This window comes from Chiloscyllium punctatum, chromosome 5 (assembly GCF_047496795.1).
Source record: "Chiloscyllium punctatum isolate Juve2018m chromosome 5, sChiPun1.3, whole genome shotgun sequence".
Lineage (NCBI taxonomy): Eukaryota > Metazoa > Chordata > Chondrichthyes > Orectolobiformes > Hemiscylliidae > Chiloscyllium > Chiloscyllium punctatum.
In genome coordinates, this window is record NC_092743.1 from 45428256 (window position 1) to 45452377 (window position 24122).

The 24122-nt window shown below is 40.2% G+C and overlaps 1 protein-coding gene across 7 annotated transcripts in view; it reads right to left on the minus strand.

The window, feature by feature from the left end:
* The window catches only part of ints8 (integrator complex subunit 8), an 83667-nt gene that overhangs the window by 45714 nt on the left and 13831 nt on the right, over positions 1-24122 (minus strand). For 6 of the 7 annotated variants that reach the window (XM_072570195.1, XM_072570194.1, XM_072570197.1 and 3 more), the window contains 5 exons: positions 23857-24031; positions 23573-23713; positions 20672-20743; positions 10868-10919; positions 2722-2904 (listed from right to left, as the gene is read on the minus strand). In XM_072570195.1, the coding sequence (XP_072426296.1) occupies positions 2722-2904; positions 10868-10919; positions 20672-20743; positions 23573-23713; positions 23857-24031 (623 nt within the window). Of the gene's footprint in view, positions 1-2721; positions 2905-10867; positions 10920-20671; positions 20744-23572; positions 23714-23856; positions 24032-24122 lie in introns of those variants that run through there. The other variant, XM_072570198.1, reaches the window with a different exon arrangement.

A 24122-nucleotide genomic window follows, 5' to 3' on the forward strand; every position in this document is an offset into this window, starting at 1 on the left:
TAAATAATAGTTGCATTTAAAAATAACTGTCATGCGTAAGCTAAGTTACAAATATTACCACAAACCATTATGGTTAAATCTTTTCTAATTAGTATATTATAAAAATGTATGCAAAATAAGTATTCTTGCTTTGTGTAGAAGTCTTCTCTCCATTATCAGAGGTCATGGTGTGTCATTGAAATAACAAAGTATAAATAATAATACACTCATTTGCAGTTTGTTAACTGGAATACATTTTGTCTGAAATATGTAAGTGAATGGAGTTTGAATTGGCGACATAGTTCATGTCAACGTGCAATACACTTGCACGTGATCAATTAGTAAACTTTATTTAGTTCCCAGAAATCTCAAAGACTAAACCTGTATTGAAGCAATATTTAAATATCAAAACAATTTTCTCATAACTAACTCAAAAGCAAAATACCGTAATTCTATAAATCTGAAATGAAAGCAGAAACATTTTTGTTTCATTTTGGTACATGTTTTATTTTTACTTTTGAAACCAGCAATTTGGTGTCCATTGTATATCAAGTTAGCTCAGGTGCAACAAAAAACAAAAATGGTAGGGTAGGTCGGTGATAGATGTATTTTGGGAAGAGATAATAGGAACATGGTTCATGTTTATTGCTGTTGAATGTGGAAGAAATATGCAATGAATTATGGGGCTGTGGAGAGGGAACTTGGATTGACTGAGATTGGAATTTGAACTATTTGGTTTTTGCAGTCCAGATAAGAGAAACATGATAATACAGATCAGTGAGATAGTATATTTTGGTGGGAAGAAAAGGGGTGCATTGTTCTCCTTGGCAAGTAATTGGCTGATTAGGGTAGAGAAACAAAAGGATCTGGAGGTTTACTGATGATTTTAAATGAAGTAGAATGGGAGGTGGTTTGTGTGGAGCATAAATATTGGCATGACCTGTTAGGATGAATGGTCTGTTGCTGTGCTCTAAGTACTTCACAAAATACACAGAGTGCAAAAAGTTAACAACAGGAAATACAAGGGCAAGGAAAGAGTGAATGAGAACCTACGTGAAAATATGGTGGACACAAAGTCTTTCAAGAACAAAACATTATAGTTTTAGGTCAACAAAAGGTAGCAGACTTAAAACAGAGATGAAGAGAAATTACTTCTCCCAGAGTGTTATGAATTTGTGGAATTCACTACCTAAAATAGAGTGGATGCTGGAATACTGAGTAAATTTGAGGAGGAAATAGAATTAGTAATGCCTTGGAGGGATACTGACATCAAGCAGGAAAATAGGAGTTGAGACCAAGATCAGATCAGTAACGATCTTATCAATAGCAGGGGGACTGAGTTGTCTACACAGACTCCTATTTCTTATATTTTGTGGTCACATGAACAAGGTGGTGGAGTCCCAGGGAGACATAGCAGTAAACTTCCACTCATGTTCGGAAAATGACAAAAAAAAAACTAAATGTGGACTTGGTTTAGGTTTTCACATGAATGGCTACAATTATGAAGCTGTCAAGTGAGGAAAGGTTTGAAGGAAATTTGATGTGGGAAAAGTTTGCTGAATCAGTTGCTCAGACTTGGGATGGACCTGTTAAACGTGGTTTCACATCCAGAAGTGCTGGGAGCAATGAAGAGATGACAGAGGCTCAAAATGTATCATTTTAAAATCTACTGAGGGTTTCTGTGCTTGGAAGATAGCAGGTGAAGAACAATAATTGAGAAGAAAAACTGAAGAAGCAGCTCTGGGATGGGCCAGAAAAAAGTGTGAATTAGTTGTCTTGCACAGTTGTCAACAGATAGCTGGAATGAACAAATGATTGTTGCATTATATACTCCACTAAAACCTTTCTTAGTTCAACAGCTACTCTATAGACTTACTCAAGTCAGGATAATATTTATGATCTATAATCAAATATCCCAATACTACAAGCTTAATTCAGAGGAAATTCTACATTTACTGCTTATTCTACCAACTCAAATATAGCGAGTTGGAACTACTGGACACAATGCATATACAGGAAATAGTGTGAAGCTAAAATTGAAGACTGGAGAGTTTGAGTTATAGAGTGGGGCTGTTCCCTGGTGCATCAGAGGCTAAGAGGTGACCTTATTGAAGTTTATAAAATCATGCGGGGGCATGGATAGGGTAAATAGCCAAGGTCTTTTTCCTGGGGTGGGGTGTCCAAATCTAGAGGGGGCATATGTTGAAGGTGAGAGGTGAAAGATTTAAAAGGGACCTGAGAGGTTTTCAAGTAAAAGGGTGATGCGTGTATGGAACGAGCTGCCAGAGGAAGTGGGTACAATTTCAACATTATCAAAGACATCTGAATGGCTATATGAATTGGAAGGGTTTAGAGAGACATGGACCAAATGCTAGAAAATGGGATTAGGTCAGATTGGGATAGCTGATCGGCGCAAACATATTGGATTGAAAGTATTTCCATGCTGTATGACTTAATAAAGAGCAATACAAGTTTAAGTAGCTATTATACATGTACAAATAAAATAAAACACTTGCAACAAATCACAAGACCACTACTCAATTGTTACCTATCATTAAATGTCTGCTGTTGACAGTATGACAACATTCTTACATTTATATTTTTATTTGACCTTTGGACCACATTAGAAATGGAATATTAGCCAACTTGGACTTCTACAGCACAATACTGTGGTGCAATTTCATTTTCCTCTACTTGCACTAGCTGTTTAACAGGAAACATGAAACGCTTGCTGAGAATTACCTGGCAACGCATTTCATCCACACTGATGCATAATCCAGCTGCTGAACTTTCTGTTTCTCCATTCGCCAGACTAGGTTCTGCTGCTATCAGATCCAGTGTTCTCATCGTGTGAACATGGAGGTCAGTAGTCAATTGAAGTGCTTGCTCCAATACCAGAATGGAGTCTCCTGCTTGCTCCTTCAGCTATTTGTAGAAAAAAAAAACATTATTCCATATGTACCTTTAATTTAAATAATGCAAACAGCTTATATCAGGTTAATCTGTGTGACCTGACTTTTCTAAATAAATCAGTGTGTGTGTGGAATCGAAAAGTGAGCCTCAGGATGTGTTATTTCTCCACACAATATGTATTTCTGGGCAACAGGAACACCTCTAAATCTGGACCCTACTTGTGATTGACCTCAGATGCCATTTCATAGGAAATAATCTGTCTTCTTTGTTCAACTAAGGATGGCAGGCCATTATGAGATAGAGGAGGGTATTTCAAAGTTGACAAAAAGGGGCCAGCAGCTCTACTAAGAATGGTGTAAATTTCTCAGGTGTACAGATGGGGCAACAGAAAGTGACAGCTGATCCCAATACTATGACAAGCAGTCACAGTCTACTCCACTTTGCTCACAGGGGAAATGCTTTGAATTGAAAACATTTCAAAGAGGTGTGCAAAGTATGATTTGACTCTTTTAAAGTAACCTCAGTACATGCCTATCATGATGGCCTGACCTCCCACATTAACCTCACCACTTGAGAGTTGACAAGCTGAAGACAAGGCAAATGATCTGGTCATTTACTGTGATTTGTTGGAAATTCACTATATATAGAATAGTTGCCATATTTTCCCCATTATAGAGCCATACAGCATGGGCATAGACCCTTTGGTCCAACTCATATGCACCAACCAGATATCCTAAACTGATCCAGTCACATTTGCCAGCACTGGGCTCATATCGCTCTAAATCCTTTCTGTTCATTTACCATCAGATGCTTTTTAAATGTTGTAATTGTGCCCAGCTCCACTGGCAGCCTGCTCCATACATACACCACCATTTGAGTGAAAAAATTACTCCTCAGTTCATTTTTAAATCTTTCCCCTCTCACCTTAAATCTATGCCCTCTAGTCCTTTGGACTCCTCTACCTTGGGAGAAAGGCCTTGTCTATTTACCTTATCCATAAGACCATAAGAAATAGGAGTGGAAGTAAGGCCATTTGGCCCATCAAGTCTACTCCACCATTCAATCATGGCTAATGGGCATTTCAACGCCACTTACCCGCACTCTCCCCATATCCCTTAATTCCTTGCGAGATTAATAATTTATCAGTCTCTGCAGTGAAGAGATTTCTGTTCTAAATTGACTCCATCTAATGCTAAGGCTGTGCCCATGAGTCCGCGTAGCACATCACTGCTTTTACATTTCAACCATTTACATTTGCTTTCTTAACCACAGACTCAACCTGCAAGTCAACCTTTAGAGAATCCTGTACAAGCACTCACAGATCCTGTACACTTTGGCTTTATGAATTTTCTCACCGTTTATAAAATAGTCCATGCCTGTGTTCTTTTTTCCCCCCAAAGTGCAGGACTTCGCATTTGCTCACACTGAATTTCAGCCATTTCTTGGACCATTCTCCTAAACTGTCTAGATCCTTCTGTAGCCTCCCCACCTCCTCAGAACTACCTGCCTGTCCACCTAATCATCGGCGAACTTCACCAGAATGCCCCCAGTCTCTTCGTCCAGATCATTTATATATAAAGTGAACAGCTGCGGCCCCAACACTGAACCCTGTGGGACACCACTTGACACTAGCTGCCATTCCAAAAAAGAACTTTTTATCTCAACTCTCTGCCTTCTGTCAGACATCCAATCCTCAATCCATGCCAGTAGCTCACCTCAAACACCATGGGCCCTCACCTTATTCAGCAGCCTCCCGTGAGGCACCTAATCAAAGGCCTTTTGGAAGTCTAGGTAAATAACATCCACTGAGTTTCCCTGGTTTCACCTACTAGTTGCCTCGTCAAAGAATTCTAACAGGTTTGTTAGGCACTACTTTCCCTTAGGAGGTAAAAACAATGACTGCAGGTGCTGGAAACCAGAGTCTGGATTAGTGGTGCTGGAAGAGCACAGCAGTTCAGGCTCTACAAGAATCTATAAAGGGCTTTTGCCCGAAACGTCGATTTCGAAGCTCCTTGGATGCTGCCTGAACTGCTGTGCTCTTCCAGCACCACTAATTCAGAAACTACCTTCCCTTACTGAATCCATGCTGACTTGTTCTAGGTCGACTCTGTACTTCCAAGAATTTAGAAATGTCATCCTTAACGGTGGATTCTAGAATTTAACCAACACAGAAATAGTTAAGCTAATCGGCCTATACTTTTCCATCTTTTGTCTTGATCCTTTCTTGAACAAGGGGGTTACAACAGCGATTTTCTAATCATCTGGCACTTTCCTTGAATCCAGTGATTTTTCAAAGATTACAAGCAACGCCTCCACTATTTCTTCAGCCACCTCCTTCAGATCTCTAGGATGTATCCCATCGGGGCCAGGAGATTTATCAATTTTTAGACCTTCCAGCTTTTCTAGCACTTTTTCTTTTATAACGGCCATCATACTCAACTCTGCCCCTTAGCTCTCCTTAATTGTTGGGATATTACTCAGGTCTTCCACTGTGAAGACTGACACAAAAGTATTTATTCAATTTCTCAGCTATTTCCTTATCTCCCAGCACTAGCCTTTCTGCATCAATTTGGAGCAGCCCAATCTCTACTTTTGCCTCTCGTTTGTTTCTTAAGAAACTTTTACTATCATTTCTAATATTGCTGGCTAGCTTACCTCCATATTTGATCCTCTTCCTCCTTATTTCTCTCTTTGTTATCCTCTGTTTGTTTTTGTAGTCTTCCCAACCTTTTGATTTCCCAGTTGTTTTGGCCACTTCAAACGCTCTCTTTCTGTGAAACATTTCTTGCCTTCCTTCGACAGCTATGATTGTCTAATACCCCACCCCCCCACCCCCTAAATCTTTCTCCTCTTTGGGATGTACCTCTGTATTGTGCCCTCAATTACGCCCAGAAACTCCTGCCATTGTTGTTCTACGGTCTTCTCCACTAGGCTCTGCTTCCAGTCGATTTTCGTCAGTTCCTCTCTCATGTCCCTGTAATTACCTTTATTTAACTGCAACACCATTACATCTGATTTTACATTCTCTCTTTCGAACTCTACCACATTATGATCACTGCCTCCTAAGTGTTCCCTTACTTTAAGATCTTTTTTAAAAGTCTAGCTCGTTACATAGCACTAAGTCTGCTCCCAGCTTCATCTCCACAGACATGCAAATTCCCTCCTAAATCACTGACAGTCTTTGTTTGCACCACCTTCCTGAGCAACAAGTTCCAGACCATTATCACAGAAAGTGCGAGGTTTGTTCTACATAATTCCCTGCATCTTTTGACCAAAGCCTTAAATCTGTATCACCTGTATATAGAATTTAGGGATTCTTTTCGCCGAGCTGGGAATTTATGTTGCAGACGTTTCGTCCCCCGTCTAGGTGACATCCTCAGTGCTTGGGAGCCTCCTGTGAAGCACTTCTGTGATGTTTTCTCCAGCATTTATAGTGATTTGTATCTGCCGCTTCCGGTTGTCAGTTCCAGCTGTCCACTGCAATGGCTGGTATATTGCGTCCAGGTCGACGTGCTTGTTGACTGAATCAGTGGATGAGTGCCATGCCTCTAGGAATTCCCTGGCTGTTCTGTTTGGCTTGTCCGATAATAGTAGTGTTGTCCCAGTCGAACTCACGTTGCTTGTCATCTGAGTGTGTGGCTACTAAGGATAGCTGGTCATGTCATTTCGTGGCTAGTTGGTGTTCATGGATGCGGGTCATTAGCTGTCTTCTTGTTTGCCCTATGCAGTGTTTTGTGCAGTCCTTGCATGGGATTTTGTACACTACATTGGTTTTGCTCATGCTGGGTATCGGGTCCTTCGTCCTGGTGAGTTGTTGTCAGAGAGTGGCTGTTGGTTTGTGTGCTGTTATGAGTCCTAGTGGTCGCAGTAGTCTGGCTATCAGTTCAGAAATGTTTTTGATGTATGGTAATGTGGCTAGTCTTTTGGGTTGCGGTATGTCCTCATTCCGTTGTCTTTCCCTTAGGCATCTGTTGATGAAATTGCGCGGGTATCCGTTTTTGGCGAATACATTGTATAGGTGTTCTTCTTCCTCTTTTTGCAGTTCTGGTGTACTGCAGTGTGTTGTGGCCCTTTTGAACAGTGTCTTGATGCAACTTCTTTTGTGTGTGTTGGGGTGATTGCTTTCATAGTTTAGGCCTTGGTCTGTGTGTGTGGCTTTCCTGTTTACCTTTGTGGTGAATTCTCCGTTCGGTGTTCTCTGTACCATCACGTCTAGGAATGGGAGTTGGTTGTCCTTTTCTTCCTCTCTAGTGAATCGGATTCCTGTGAGTGTGGCGTTGATGATCCGGTGTGTGTTCTCTATTTCTGTGTTTTTAATGATTACAAAGGTATCATCTACATATCTAACCCAGAGTTTGGGTTGAATTTGCGGTAAGACTGTTTGCTCTAACCTTTGCATTACCGCTTCTGCTAAGAGTCCAGAGATGGGTGAGCTCATGGATGTGCCGTTGATTTGTCCATATATTTGGTTGTTGAATGTGAAGTGTGTTGTGAGGCACAGGTCTTCTCCCAAACTTAGAATTTAGGGAGTTAGGTAGAAAATTGAAAAGCAGGATCTCCAGGGTTGTAATCTCAGGATTATTTCCCATGCCACATGTTAGTGAGGGTAAAAATAGGACAATATTACAGCTGATAATATAGTGTGGCTAAATAGCTAGTGTACGAGGGAGGGCTTCATAAATCTGGATCATTGGGATTTCTTCCATGGCAGGTGGAACGTGTACAAGGTCAAGAGATTTGCTAGCTGTTTCACAGGGTTTAAACTAGGGTAGTGAGCAGTGTTCACAGCGTGATTGCCTCCAAACTGGGGAGACGAAATACAGATCAGGTGGCTGCTTTGCAGAACATCTAGGCTCTATCTGTAAAATCAGCCCCAAGTTTCAGGATGCCTGCTACTTCAACACACCGTGTTCCCACGTGAATATTTCTGTCACAGGCCTAAAGCAGTGCACTAGGAAGCCTCAAAGTAAGCTCAAATAACAGGATCTCTTTTTCGACTTGTAGACCCTGCAGCTTTTCGGACTCAACAGAGAGTTCAACAACTTTACAGCCTAACTCTGTCTTCCATTTTTTAAAAATCCATCCCCCTGGTCTTGTCATGACATAGGTTGCTTCCAGTACAGTCTGTCCATTCTCTCCTACTTTCAGCTCTCATTATCACTTCTTCAGCTTCTCCTCTGTCTTGGCCTACCATTTGCCACATAGCCAACTTTGTTTTCATCATCTAATTTTGAAGTTTTAATCTTAACGTATTGAAAACTACAAAAATAGATACAGAGCTCTGTTATTTGCAAACAGAAAGAATACATTATGTTTGTTTCAACTCAACAAAATAGGCGAGAGCCATTTTCTGGACAATACTTTGACCACGGACAACCTACCTAGTTTAAAATTTAATCAGAGATTGGCAGCTAACTGTCAATAATCATTTAACTGATGTATTCTCCATGATGACATCTCTACTATTCAGAGTCCATTTGTCATCCAGTTAGGATTCTCTTCTGATATAGTATAAATATGGTTTCTCCCTTACATTGGCACTGTTTGTGAACTGGCCTGCTGAGTGCTGGATGAAAAGCTTTGACAAATGTGTTTTCAGCAACAGTCAAGTTCTGCCCTGGTAGTCTAAAAATGGTCATTTGCTCTGAAATAACTTCAGTACAGAATCTTGACACATTTTAGGAAAGTATGTCTTTGGAGTTTCAGAAGAGTTCGACCTTTATTCATTGTAGTAGTATTGGGTTGCGGACAGTTTTTTTTTACTAAGAAAGCACATTCCTAACAAGTTCATGTTTCACTTCATAATTCCCTCAAGCAATTTTAGAATAGTCATAATGAGGAGAATTCTTAATCAGAGATCAGATATAGCTCCAGAATGGTTGGAAACACAGTTGATTCAATTCTGAGCTCAACTTCAGACAAAGGGACTTGCATAACCTACAAGGACCTCTCTTTCAGCAGATCCCACTTTAAAAGTCTTTTCATCCACTCACAACATAATGAATTAGTATTTCCATGTACAGTTAATGCAGCAACAAATTCAATAATCTAATGTCAATGAATGGTCAGGATGTTGTATTCTGCATGTGTTATCAATTATATTCTGGTCTTAACATGGACAATTGCATGGGGATTTGCTAATTTTTTTTAAAGTGATATAAAAATACACTAAAACTCTTGGACACTTACAACAATGTAACCAAAGTGCAACAGTGGCACTGCATCCTCAGAATCAGCTGTGATTTTCCAGAAACAGTCTTTCAAGAAACTGGATAGCAAGGATTTCATAGTATTATAAAGTACTGGGCATATATTTTAAATAAATACCTATATAAAAAAATGATGGACAGATAACGATTGTCTAATCCATCCAACCTGACCCACTTAACTGCGGTACCTTGTCTCTTATAACTGCCCATCCCACCCAAAGCCACGCAAATCTTGGGAGAGGTAAACAGTCTGATGAGTGACATGGTTGGGGATTGGGAAGGATGGGGAGAATGGGGCGGAGGAGAATGGGGAGAAACAATTTGGGAAAGAGAGGTATTCCAGGAGTTCTTGAGGCTCTGACTTTCCTGAAGCATCCATTTTTTGTTAGCGGATAAAGGGTCAATCACAAATTGAATCAAAGATTGATTCAGCAACAGAGACAGATTATGTACTCTAGCTCAGCCAATCACAGATTACAAAAGCATGTATAGTATAGAGAGGAGAACTAAAATGTCCATATTTTCCAAAGCTTCATTGGAAAATGCTTCAAAACATAAGTGTCTTAGAAGACAGAGGGCGGTGATGGAGGGCTGTTTTTCAGACTGGAGGCCTGTGACCAGTGGAGTGCCACAAGGATCGGTACTGGGTACTCTACTTATTGTCATTTACATAAATGATTTGGATGCGAGCATAAGAGGTACAGTTAGTAAGTTTGCAGATTACACCAAAACTGGAGGTGTAGTGGACTGCGAAGAGGGTTACCTCAGATTACAACAGGATCTGGACCAGATGGGCTAATGGGCTGAGAAGTGGCAGATGGAGATTAATTCAGATAAATGTGAGGTGCTGCATTTTGGGAAAGCAAATCTTAGCAAGACTTATACACTTAATGGCAAGGTCCTAGGGAGTGTTGCTGAACAAAGAGACCTTGGAGTGCAGGTTCATAGCTCCTTGAAAGCGGAGTCACAGGTAGATAGGATAGTGAAGGCGGCGTCTGGTATGCTTTCCTCTATTGGTCAGAGTATTGAGTACAAGAGTTGGGAGGTCATGTTGCGGCTGTACAGGGCACTGGTTAGGTCACTGTTGGAATATTGCGTGCAATTCTGGTCTCGTTCCTATCGGAAAGATGTTGTGAAACTTGAAAGGGTTCAGAAAAGACTTACAAGGATGTTGCCAGGATTGGAGGATCTGAGCTACAGGGAGAAGCTGAACAGACTGGGGCTGTTTTCCCTTGAGCGTCGGAGGCTGAGGGGTGACCTTATAGAGGTTTACAAAATTATGAGGGGCGTGGACAGGATAAATAGGCAAAGTCTTTTCCCTGGGGTCGGGGAGTCCAGAACTAGAGAGCATAGGTTTAGGGTGAGAGGGGAAAGATATAAAAGAGACGTAAGGGGCAACCTTTTCACACAAGAGGGTGGTATGTATATGGAATGAGCTGCCAGAGGATGTGGTGGAGGCTGGTACAATTGCAACATTTAAGAGGCATTTGGATGGGTGTATGAATAGGACGGGTTTGGAGGGATATGGGTCGGGTGCTGGCAGGTGGGACTAGATTGGGTTGGGATATCTGGTTGGCATGGACGGGTTGGACCAAAGGGTCTGTTTCCATGCTGTACATCTCTCTGCCTATGACTCGATGTCTTCACAGATTGAAGTTTCTTTACCTTTCCACTAAAGTACTATTCCATTTAAGAATACAAACTAAGAAAATTTATTACTTAACGGTTGTTTTTCAAAACATTAATAGATCAAGTACAAAACTTACGACTTTTAAAATGTTATCTGTCAATTCTTTTTCTTGCTGCATCTGATTCATTCTGTGCACAAGAGCAGAAAAGAACATGTTTAATAGAACACGAAATTCCAATATAGTGTGTAATGGGCAAATGCAATGGTGAACATGCACCAAAACACTGCCCTCTGCATATGAAATTCCATTAGCTCACGGGAGGATTTGAAGCTTTCTTCATATAATATTTTAAATCAATCTGAGCAGTTCAATGTTCCACTTAAAAACTGAACATCCACCAATGAAACATTGACATTAGTCTATATGAAAGAGGAACATTGTACTTAAGATTCTACAATTAGGCCTTTGGCTTTTCGAGCTTAAAAACGTGTTGCGGGAAAAGCACAGCAGGTCAGGCAGCATCAAAGGAGAAGGAGAATCAACCTTTCGGGCAGAAGCCCTTCTTCAGGAATGCCCGAAAGGTTGATTCTCCTTCTCCTTTGATGCTGCCTGACCTGCTGCGCTTTTCCAGCAACACATTTTTAAGCTCTGATCCCCAGCATCTGCAGTCCTCACTTTCTCCCTTTGGCTTTTCAATCCCATTTCACTATTCAAAAAAGTCATTATAGATCTGCTTGTGGACTCAACTCGACTTTCCTGTCTCATGTCCTAACACTTGGCTCCCATCAATCAAAAATCTAACGTTGCCTTTAATAAATCCAATTATCCAACCGCCACTGCTTTCTGAGGAACAGAATTCTGCAGACTTACAACTGAGGAAAACAAAAATCTCAGCTCAGTCTTAAAAAGAGACCTCTTATTCTAAAACTGTGAGCCCAAGTTCTTTATTTCCCCAGCAAGAGCAAACATTGCTCCAGCATCCATCCTATCAAGTCTCTTCAGGATTTTAAATCTTGAAACATGAGAGATGGTGAATTGTGAAAGGACTAACAAGGCAAGGGAGTACACATTGAATGGTAGGAGCGCAGGAAGAAGTCTAGAGAATCAGAGGGACCTTGGTATGCATATATAAAGATCCTTGAAGGCAGCAGGACAGATAGATAAGGTGGTTAAGAATGCATGAGAGATATTTGCCTTTATTCATCAAGTGTCAGTAATATGCCCTTCAGCACCTCAAGTCTGTCTGCTTTTCAGTTCATGGCTGATCATCTACCTCAATGCCATATTCTCAGTACTATCCCCATATACCTCCATGCCATCAGTCACAAGAAATCTATCAATTTCTGTCTTGAACTTACTCAATGCCAGAACTTCCATAGCTCTTTGGGCCAGAGATTTCCAAAGATTCACCACCTCTGAGTGGGGAAGTTCCTCCTCATTTTGATTCTACATGGCTTGGCTTTTATTGAGGCTGGTGAAATCAGTCTGGTGAACCTCCGAAGTACTCCCTCTCTGGCAAGTACACCCTTACTTAGGCAGGGAGACCAGAACTACAGACAATTGTCCAATGTGGTCTTAACAACATTCTGTACAACTGAGACAAGGCTTACTTACTCTTTTGTTCAATATATTGCATCAGTGTATGACACTATGATCTTTTGCTGTAATTCTATGTCCTATGATCCTGCCCCACCATCTACCTGACGAAGGAGCAGCACTCCAAAAACTTATGCTTCCAAATAAACCTGTTGCACTCTAACCTGCTGTCAGGTGATTTTTAACTTTGTCCACCCCACTCCAACACCGGAACCTCCACATTTTGCTCTTTTCTGTAATTTACTAAGAAACTAACTGCGGCATAGCAATATATCAAAAGGTTCTGATTAATTTTTTAGAAGTGATTTTATCATATGTGGTGAATTAAATTGTGATTAAAATACTTACTTCAGAGATAAAACCATCTGTCAAAATCATCTACCCGATATTAAGCACTCAAATACATCAAGGGACTTGACGCAGTGGAACTGTTCCAGCCTCTGAGCAGGATGTGTGGGTTCAAATCCCACCTGCTCCAAAGATGTGTAATAACTTTCCTGACCAAGTTGATCAGAATGTATTATATCAAGGAATTCAAGGGTCTCTTGTGGCAAAGTGGTAATGCCCTAACTCTAAGCCAAGAGGCCTAGGTACAAGTCCCACCTGCTCCAGAAGTAAATAGTAACATCTCTGAACAGGCTGATTAGAAAACATCTCCATCAAGGAATTATTTTTGTTAAAGATGCCTTTTTGCTTTGAAATGAAAGTTCTAAAACAATTGTTCCAGGTGATGGTAGTTCTATATTCATCAAGATACAATAAAGTTTGCATATTCCAATAGAGGCATTCAAGAGTTCTCTATGACTTGTTTTACTTTTGGGCATATGGGCACACACACAAAATTTAATTTATGATTATTTGGATAGAAATGGTGCACAGGGATATGGGGAAAGGGCAGGTGATCAGCAGTAAGGAATAGAAATGGTGCAGGCACAACAGGTTGAATGGCCGCCTTCTATGCCATAACAATTGTGATTCTGTGAATAGACAATCTCAGGGTAAAAACATTTTTCAAAACTAGGAATTTTGTGAACCTGAATTCCCAGCTATAACCACAGTGAAGCATCCATTCTGTTCTGTTTTTCTAGGTCAGCAATGTACATCATGATCAGCATACAAATTCAATAAAACAGCTCTTGTGGTGCTTTGATAGTGTCCCTACCATAGATCAGAAGCTTTGATTCAAATCCCACCTGCTGCAGAGATGTCTCATGTTCAAATGGGTTGATTAAAAATACATTTTTAAAATTCAATCATGACTACTTGGAAGTCATAAAGTGAATTTTCTCAATGTTGGTCAATCAGCCCAAAAGTACAAAACAAAGTCATAGAGTCTTTCCGAAGCTAAAAAATCTGTTGAGAATCACAGAACTAGTTTTCCCATAATATATTTCTGACTTCAAATTATTCACTTCTGGAGTGTTGCCCGATGCAGACCAGATGCATTCATATAAAAAGGAAATGTTTCTAATTAAAAGGCTTCCTTAGAGGTCTTGCACAGGTTCACACTTTGCATTCAGTCTGACTGTCAGCAAAAAATATTAAAAGATTATGCAAAAAACGTTTAATCTTTGGGAGGTAAATCAACATTGTGCAGAGAAATAGGTTATTGTAGTTACTCATTCAAAGTAATCAAGAAATCTCAGGTCTTCATATGGTCGTCAATTAAAACAAAATTATCGAAATCCTTAAGCCTGACACATCAGGTTCATTACAAAATCACATACCACCAATCAGGAGTGCCTTTAATTTTGCATATATAGACCAAAGCACTTAACAGAAATGGAATAAGACAATAGTTGACAATGAACCAAACTATAAGATAGGAGTATGAGAAGTTTTCAAGATGTAGTGAGTATTATACCATAGGGATTGGTGCTGGGGCCTAAACTGTTTACAATTTATGGAAATGACTTGGATGGAAGTACAGATAAATATCACTGCCAAATTTTCAGGTCCAAGCCAATCTCACAAATATAGATAGGAAAGTAAGGAAGCTACAGAAAAATGCAAGAAGGCTAAAGTGAGTGAGAGGCTAAAGTAATGCGGCAAATAAGCGCAACGTGGGCAAGTGCAAAATTGCCTATTTTGGCAGGAAGAATTAAAAAAAAACATACATGCTATCCGAATGGTCAGAGTTTGCAGAGAGGTCTGGGTGCCCTAATGCAGGAATTAGGGCAGGTTAGCATGCAGGTACAGCGAGAAATTAGGAGCGTTAATGGAATACCAATATTTATCACAAGCTTTAGTTATCTAGGGCATTGGTGAGTGCACATCTTGAGTATAGGTCACCTATTTTAAGGATGCAAATATGTGCAAACTCGACAGAGAATGTTTACCAGACTCCTATGTGAAATGACTGGCTCGTTATAGGAAAACAGACTGGAATGGTTAGACTTATATCTGCTGTAGCTTAGAAGAGCGAGAAGTGACTTGATTGAAACATAAAAGATTCTGATGGGATTTGAGAGTGTAATTATGGAGAAAATGTTTTCTCTTACGGGAAAATCTAGAATAGGGGACCACTTTAAAAAATAGGGAGTATCAATTTGAAACAGGGATGACAGGAAGTTTTCTCTGAGCGTTTGGAACTGCACTTCCACCAACTTTTCAGGAATAGAGTCTGTGAACATCTTTAAAACAGAGATAGCTATATTATTGTTAAACAAGGTGTTAAGGGTTTTCAATGGTAGGCAGGAATGCACAATGCAGCCACAGTCTTTATTCACAGAGTAGGCTTGATTAGGCGAAAGTGAGGACAGCAGATGCTGGAGATTAGAATCAAGATTAGTGTGGTGCTGGAAACACGCAGATCAGGCAGCATCCGAGGAGCAGAAAAATAGACATTTCGGGCGGGGCCTTCATCAGATTCTTGATGAAGGGTTCCTGCCTGAAACATCGATTTTTCTGCTCCTCAGATGCTGCCTGACCTGCTTTGCATTTCCAGCACCACTCTGATCAAATCTCTATCCCCAATCCTTGTTCATATGCTGGTTTTTGCACAAAAGATAGATAACGATACATTTCAGAAAAATCTCAAAGATGAAGGAAGTGTTGGAGAGGTTTAAGGATTGAATTTCAAGGCTTAGGTCTTAGATGGTTGAAGACACATGGTGACAAAAAAGGATTTCCAGGAGATCAAAAAACTGGAGCTGAGGGAATACAATACCTTCAGAATATGGAGCTATAGGAGGTTGTAGAGTTTGAGTTAGATCATGAGGTATTTAAAGATGTGAACAAGAATTTTAAAATTGGGGAAGTTGAGAGAATGGGAGTCTATGAAGCATAGTGATGAGGAGTGAGGAGGACTGGTTGCAGGTTAGGCAGGGTCAACTGAGTTCTAGATAAACTCTGAAATTTATGGAATGTGAAGGATGGGAGGCAAGCCAGAACACAATGGAACAGTCAAACCTAGAGATGGGAATGCACTGACAGGACTCCTAGGAAAATATGAGATTTGGTAAGAATTAAGCCAAAATGTGAAAGGAAGTCTTCGTGGTAGAGAGTTATGAAGTTGAAAACTAGCTTGGAATCAAATAGAAGTGTGCATCAAGGGATGTAATCTGTTCTGGAAGGATCTGAGCTCTTACAGGGCTTGAAGCCAGGGTTTTGATTTTTCATGTGTTTAACTTGAGCACGTTGTGGGTAATCCGAAAATGGATGCCAAGCAAGCAGGCTGACAACATATTGGCTTCAAATAGGTCAACAGTAGTGATGTAAGATGAGGAAGAGAATATGACTAAAGATACATTCCATGGGAACCTCCAGAAATAACTGTATTGAAAGGAAGTAAAGCCAGAGAAAAATATTATTGTTGCCACCCATTCAAATGTTTTAGCATCATGCTTTTAGAGCTCAGCTCAATGGAAGCTTGACAGAAAAGGGTCATTCCAGAGTCTAGCACCTCCAGTCAGGACATATGCTTGCAAGAACAAAAATAACAAACTTACATTCCTATTGTGCTTTAACCTCTCAAAACAATTATACCAAAGCACTCCACAGCATCGAATCAGATAGAAGTTGACACTGAACCAAGTGTTGATGAATATGGTTTACTTAAGAGTGTAATCAACTGGTGAATTCCAACAGAGGCAAAGCATTAAAGGAAAATATGGTGGTTGACTATGTTGAAGGCTGCTGTATGTCAAGTGAGGAAAGAGCACTACAAGATTAATAGAACCTATGGCACAGAAAAGCCCATTTGGTCCACCTAATCTATGCTCATTTAGTCTCCTCATACTAAAATAATCTTTCCAACATGCTCTGCTATAACCTTCAATTTCTTTCCTGATTTGCAGGATGTCTTCATTTATTCTGTAGAGAGCCATTTAACTGTGTGACTCGTGCAGAAACAGAATGGTAACATTTGAATGCACAGCAACAAATTTTAGAGGTGACAATATGTTAAAAAGCTCAAGAGGAAAACAATATTAGAAATGGACAGCTTGCAATTTCATCTGAATATTTTTGAAGAGGTTTGATGACTAGTTTTGTAAATGGGCTAGAAGAGGTAGAGCTAACCTGATAAGAGGGAACCCCTCTCCAGCTACTCCTGTTGGAGATATGACTACAAAATGATAGCCTCAATTTCCAACTCTCACTCCCTAACAGTGTGCAACAAAGGGAAGTAATTTCTCTGTTTGAATTTTGATACAAATGGTTGCTTAAACACCAGTATAAATGACAAAATATATAAATTAGAAGGTAAGCATACTAAACAGGCTTTTGCAGATCAATACCAAAGTAACATTTGATCACAGGCACGACTGTGAAATGATGAAATGCTTCATCAAAAGCAACTGTAAAGAAAACATTTTGTTGAAGCTTTCGTTTTGCACTCATCAGGACAATTGGTAAGAAATACCAATGTCAGGAGAAAACATCATTTACATAGTTTAGGAACAGAATACGGATTGCTTGATAATTGGACACTGATTGGTACTGAATACAAAACAAAAGAACTGCAAATGCTGTATATCAGAAACAAAAACAAATGTTGCTGGGAAAGCTCAACAGGAGCATTTGTGAAGAGAAATCAAAAAGTTAACGTTTCAGGTCAGGTGACCCTTCCTCAGATCCTTTGTGTTAATTTTGATTTCTCTGCACAAATGCTGATAGACCTGCTGAGCTTTTCCAGCAACTTCTGATTAGTACTGAAAATACAGCAGATAATGATTATAAACAGTTAATTGATAAGCTTTTGTTTAAATTTTAAATAAGGCAGGTTGATTCGGATTTGTTAAGACGTTGTTCTTAGAGGATGGCTGTCATCTATTTTGCTGATTTGATGCTGTGCATACATGTCCTGTCTGCAGAGAACAGGGCCCTGTGTATTAACATATGTTACTTCTAGTACACATCAAATTCATATTATAAGCCCAAATCCCAATGTTCAATTGGTTGCATAATTCTTAGTATTCAAGATTACTTAGTAAACCTTGTCAAATTGACTAATCAAATCCAATGTTAGACACTGTTGTAAGTTTTACAAGTGCAGGCTGGTTGAGTATGATCAGTGTTTTTTTTAAATCCAATAATACTCAAGTTCTGTATTACCAAATTAAATTATAAGCAAAAGATGAGAGGAACAGCCTTCAAGATTAAGACTGATTGCGGCATCAAGGAGCCCAAGAAAAATTTGAAGCAGTGGAAATGAGGGGAATCTCTTTGCTAGCTGAAGTCATTGGTGCCCAGTTCTGAAGAAAAGTCATATCAGTTTTGAAGCATTAATTTTGTTTTTCTCTCCACAGATGCTGGCACACCTGCTGAGTCTCTACAGCACCTTCCATTTTTATTTGCTGGTTGGAGACATACCTAGTACAAAAAGGAAGTTGTTTATGGTTGTTAGAGGTCAACTGCAAGACAATGCAACAGGAGTGCCTCAAGTCCTAGGCCTAACCTTCAGTTGTTTCAGCAATGATCTTCCCTCCATCATTAGATCAGAAACTGGAAGGGTTGCTGATGATTATTCAATATTCAGCAGCACCGGCTGATGGACAGATGTATGCTAATGATTGCATAACATTCAGCACCGTTCATTGACAAACTCCTCAAATAGTGAAGCAGTCCATATCGACACACAGCAAGACAGGACAATGTCCAAATCTGGGATGACAACTGGCAAGGAACATTTACACACAGAAATGCCAGGCAAGGAGCAACTCAAAAAAGATAGAATCTAATAATACCTGGATATTCAAAGGATTACCATTGCTGAACCCATATCAACATCCTGAGGTTTACCATTGACCAGAAACTGAACTAGACTAACTACAAGAGCAGGACAGAGGCTAGGAATCTATAATGAATAATTCACCTCCTGACACTCGGCCAACCTGTCCAACATCTACAAAGCACTTGTTGGGAGTGTGATGGAGAACTGTTCACTTGCATGAATGAGTGAAGCTCCAAAAGCACTCAAGGGGCTTGACATCATCCAGGACAAAGCATCCCGCTTTATTTGTGCCATGTCAAGACTGAGTTTGCTTTGACTGTCAACTGTAGTGGCACAAAGAACAGAAGAAAACTGACATAATCTCAAATAAGTGTATAAGTTGGGGAACACTTCAGTGGTCCAGGACATTCGACCTCGGACCTTCGGGTGACCATCCTCCAAGGTGGACTTCAGGATAGGCAGCAGAGAAAAGTGGGCGAGCAAAGGCTGATAGCTAAGTTCGGTACCCATAGGGAGGGCCACAACCGGGACCTTGGGTTCACGTCACATTACAAGTGACCACCATTGCACTATACACACACACAGGCACTCCTATACACACACACACACGGACACACATATACACAGACACGCACACAGACACCCACACTCCCACATGCACCCCCTCACAGACTTAAGACACTCTGCACTCACTACACACACACACACACACACACACACACACACTTTCAACCCCCAACCCAGACACAAACAAACAAACACACACACACACAGACAAAGACCCACATGCACATATATATGTTGTGGGGTGAATTTGTACTTTCAGGGTTACATTGTACTTTGCTCAAAAACTGCATGCATTCATGTAAAACTCCGTTATCACACTTTTTAGATTAGAATCAATCTAAACATCATGGCATAGACAGAGAACACAGGGGGCCAACACCTTCAACATATTGTCTAGCTATCACCATTGTTAACAGCTAACCTGAGAATGCAACGTTTTAAAAAAAGGTTTTGTGATTTACACAGAATACCGTGATAGTTTCACTTCTTTAACAGATGAAAGGCTTAACAGACAATCAATTTTTCAATATATAATTTCAGTTACATCACACTGTAAATTTTTGCTATAAATTCTATGTGTTAGGATTGAGCTCTCCACTATCACCTGATGAAGGAGCGACGCTCTGAAAGCTAGTGTGCTTTCAATTAAACCTGTTGGACTATAACCTGGTGTTGTGTGATTTTTAACTCAAATAAGTGTAGGCACCTTGCTGTATAAAAACTGCACTCTAGGATACAAATGAAGTTGCCTGTGCAACAGGATAAAATGAGTTTATTCTACTTTTTTCAAGCAGCATTCCTCCATATCCCACTTTCCCTGCGGCACCTCAATGCTCTCATGACTACCAAGACCCTGTTGGAGGCCTCCCTCACCTCCTGTCTCTCTCACTACTGAAGGTTTTACCTCCCTGCCATTGCTGCAGGATCCCCTAGAAACTATACAAAGATAAATGAATTTGAGTTAAAGATCAGCCATGATCTAATTGAATGGTGAATCAGATTTAAGGGGTAGAATACCTATTCACGTTTCTCTAGTCACAATTGATCTAATTACGAGGCCAGACAAGATTGAGCCAATATCATCTGCACTCAACAAGCCAATGCCAAAATCGCAGATCATAGAATTTCTACAGTGTGGAAATAGGCCATTCGGCCCAACAAGTCCACACTGACCCTCCGAAGAGTAACCCACCGAGACCCATTCCTCTAACCGACATTTACCCCTGATCAATGCACCTAACCTACACTTCCCAGAACACTATGAGCAACTTAGCATGACCAATTCACCTAAACTGCACACCTTTGGATTGTGGGAGGAAACCAGAGCACCTGGAGAAAACCCTCTCAGACATGAGGAGACTGTGCAAACTCCACACAAACAGTCACCCAAGGGTGGAATCGAACACTCGTCCCTGTTGTTGTGAAGCAGCAGTGCTAATCACTGAGCCACTGTGCCGCCCCCACATCTTAGATGACTCTAAGCTATTTGAAATTAGTGAAGTGTGACTACTCTCTACAGAATTGCACTCCAGCATAAAGGTGGTGAAGAAAAATCTGCTTTAAACCTACAAGTAAAACTCTGTGCATGGCACTGTACTCACATGTTTAATTGTGGAGGGCCAGGTTTTAACTGTTTCACTGGAAAGCTGCTCTGGACAGTTGTTCTAACCGCCCTGCTCAAATAAATAAAAGGAATCTTCAGAATGGAAGAGTCAGGAAATTTTCCACTTTTATTGAATATATAAAACACAGTCACCTGCATCACAAACCAACAAAATTAAGCTCATTAACATGTAACTTTTTTTATGTCACAGCAGATCATTATGTACATTTGGTACTTTTTTTATTAATTACTCTCCACAAACGTTCACTGAAGGATGCAAGAGAGCTTCCCAGGAACAGAACTAGGTATTCCTAAGAAATGAACAATGTGGGACTGTGCGTGCCAAACAGCGTAAGAAGCAAGTGAAAAGGCTAAGCAGTTCCATAACTACTGGATTAGATCAATGTTCTGAGGCACTGTCATATCCAATGGTGATGGGCATTTAAACAACCCATTAAAAAGCAGAAAGCTCTGCAAATATCCCATCCTCAATGGTGGGGGAGCCTTACACACCATTGTCGAAGATAAGGCTGAGCATTTGAAACAATCTTGCCAATGGATGATATATGTCAGCCTCCTCTGGGGATGCCCAGCATTACAGATGCAAGTCTTCAGCCAATTTCATTCATTCCATGAAATATCAAGAAAAGGCTGAAGACAATGGATGCTGCAAAGGTTATGGACCCTGACAATATTCGAGCAGTAGTACTGAAGACACGTACTGCAGAATTTTCAATGCCCTTAGCAGAGTTGTTCCAGCACAATTACATGGCTGGCATCTACTCAATAATACAGAAAATTGCTCAGGTGTGTCCTGCACACAAGAGGGGACAAATCCAACCTGGCAATTACCACCCCATCAGTTTCATCTTGATCATCAATAATATGATTGATAGGGTCATCAGCAGTGTTATCAAGCAGCATTTACTCAGTAATAATAAACTGAAACGAAAACAGAAAATTCTAGAGAGATTGTACTCGCAAGACCAAATGCTTTGCAGAACACCTCCAATCTGTCCAGAACCCAGACTTTCTGGTTCTTTGCCATTAAAATGAATTATCTTGTTCCCATTTTAACATTTCTGTCCAAGGCCCACTCCAGAGTTCCAACAACACCGAATGCAAACTGGAGGAACAGCAACTCATTTTGCGCTATGGTACTTTACATCCTTCAGGACTCAACATTCAGTTCGACAACATCAGGAGCCTGAAATTTGATTACAGCCCACACCTTTGACCTGAAATTTGATTATAGCCCACAGCCTCCTTGAAGCACCTTCCGAGCATTTACTCTCAGCAAAGTGCATCAATGCTCTCCTCTTTTCAAATTTTCATGAAATGTGCCCATTGCTCGCTAGGCCATTTATAAATGTCTAAGGTAGTGTTAATAGTCAATCACAATGCTATTGGTCTGGAGTTGGCCAGAACAGGTAAGAAAGACAGATTTCCTTCTCAAAAAGGCATTAGTGAATTGCTACTTCAAGAATCGTTACATGCTTTTAATTTGACCAGCTTTTAATTCCAGATTCTATCGAATTCAAATTTCACCATCTGTCATGCAGAAATTTGAACCTATATCCCGAAAACATTACCCTGCAGTCTGGATTACAAGCCTAGTGACATATCTATAATTTATACCTATTTTACATCTCTGTCTCTCCTTTACCATGATTAGTGCACTCTTTGTTATTTGCTGTGGGTACTCTCACAATCTGTTGTTTCATTTGCTCCTCTGTCAACAGCATTAAAAATACAATTTTTCAGCCCCTTTCAGATCTAAAGAAGACTCAAAACAATAATTTTGTTTGTCTCATGGTGCTGCCAGTACTGATTTTTAAAGCATTTTTAGTTCAGGCTGATTATTTCAGACTTCTATTTTGCTTTTATCTTAAAAATAACCTGTGCACTGACACTTAGTTTGGATTCTGCCAGGACTCTGTTCCTGACCTCACCACACCTTGGCTCGAACATGATCAAACATCTGAACTCCAGAAGAAGGTGAGAGTGACTGCCTTTGACATCAAGGTCATGTTTGACTTGATGTGGCATAACAAAAGCCCAGCAAATCTACAATCAATGGGAATCAGTGGAAGGGTGGATTCATTTGCGTCACAAAGGATGCTGTTGTTGGAGTTCAGTCATTTTATCTCCAGGACATCACTGCAAGAGCTCCTCAGAGCTGTCTCCTGGGCCCAATTATCTCCAGCTGTTTTATTAATGACATTCTGTAAAGCATATAGTCAGAAGTGAGGACGTTCGCTAATGATTCCACAATGTTCAGCACCATTCACAACTTCTCAGATACTGAAGGGGTCCAAGTAAAATGCATCAATTTCTAGACAGTATCCAGGTTTGGACCAACAAATGTCAAGTAACATTCATACAACACAACCATCTGGCAATGACTGCCTCCTACAAGTGAAAATCTATCCATTGCTCCTGAAATACAATGTTATTACTATTGCTGAACCCCCATCTACCAACACCAGGCAGGATTGTGATGAAATAATCCAATTTACCTGGAGGAGTGCAGCTCCATCCAACAACATCAAATTGACTGCAGCACTTCAAAAAGGCAGCTCACCATTACCATCTCAGGGGCAACTAGGGATGGGCAAAAGGCTGGTGCAGCCAGTGACGCAAACATCTTACAAGTGAATTTTAAAAAGTGTTTTTGTCTCCTTGACTAAGCTACTAGAAATTTCAACTCTTTTCAAAATGCAAGCATCAAGGAGCAGTTGAAAACTTAATTTATGGCTATTTGTTCCTTCTAACACTAAGAAGGTGAGCAGTATCAAAGCCTTATAACATGATCACAAATGGTGGTCTACCCAGTTTAGTAACAAAAAAAATTAGTTTATAAAGTATGCATTACAAAAAAAAAGACATCCAAACTTACCATCTATTGTACACTAGTACAGCCATAGTTGTTGTCGGAGGCAAGCTGCACAGATCAAGATCAACATGCTTTACACCCGGAGGAACCTTGCTGACACACAGCAACTCATTCAGAAGCATATTCAGCACTGGAACAGTCAAACTGGTGGAAGATAAATATACCACTAATAAAATGCTACTTCCTTCTAAAATGTTGAGCAATGCCTTTCAAGGCTATGTAATTTTAAAGGAATACTTTTGACATTTAAATAGAAGATCTCAATGCAAAAAATGTTTCAGAATTACCTTTTTTCCAGCAACTCTAAATCCCACTTCAAGTGGGCAGCTACTTTGAGAGCAAGGAGCTTCAATGTGCGGTTCCTTTTGTTGTCAGTTGGTGGATGCACTTGGTTTTGCTCATTTACAGAGGGTTTGGAGGCCTGCTCCAAAAATTGATTTATCAGCTGAATCGGTGATGGATCTGTTTCAGCAAAAATAATGTCTTTTAAACTTATAAATAATATAATTATTGATATGTTAAATGTTGTTTGAAGGTTAAAAATGACTAAATT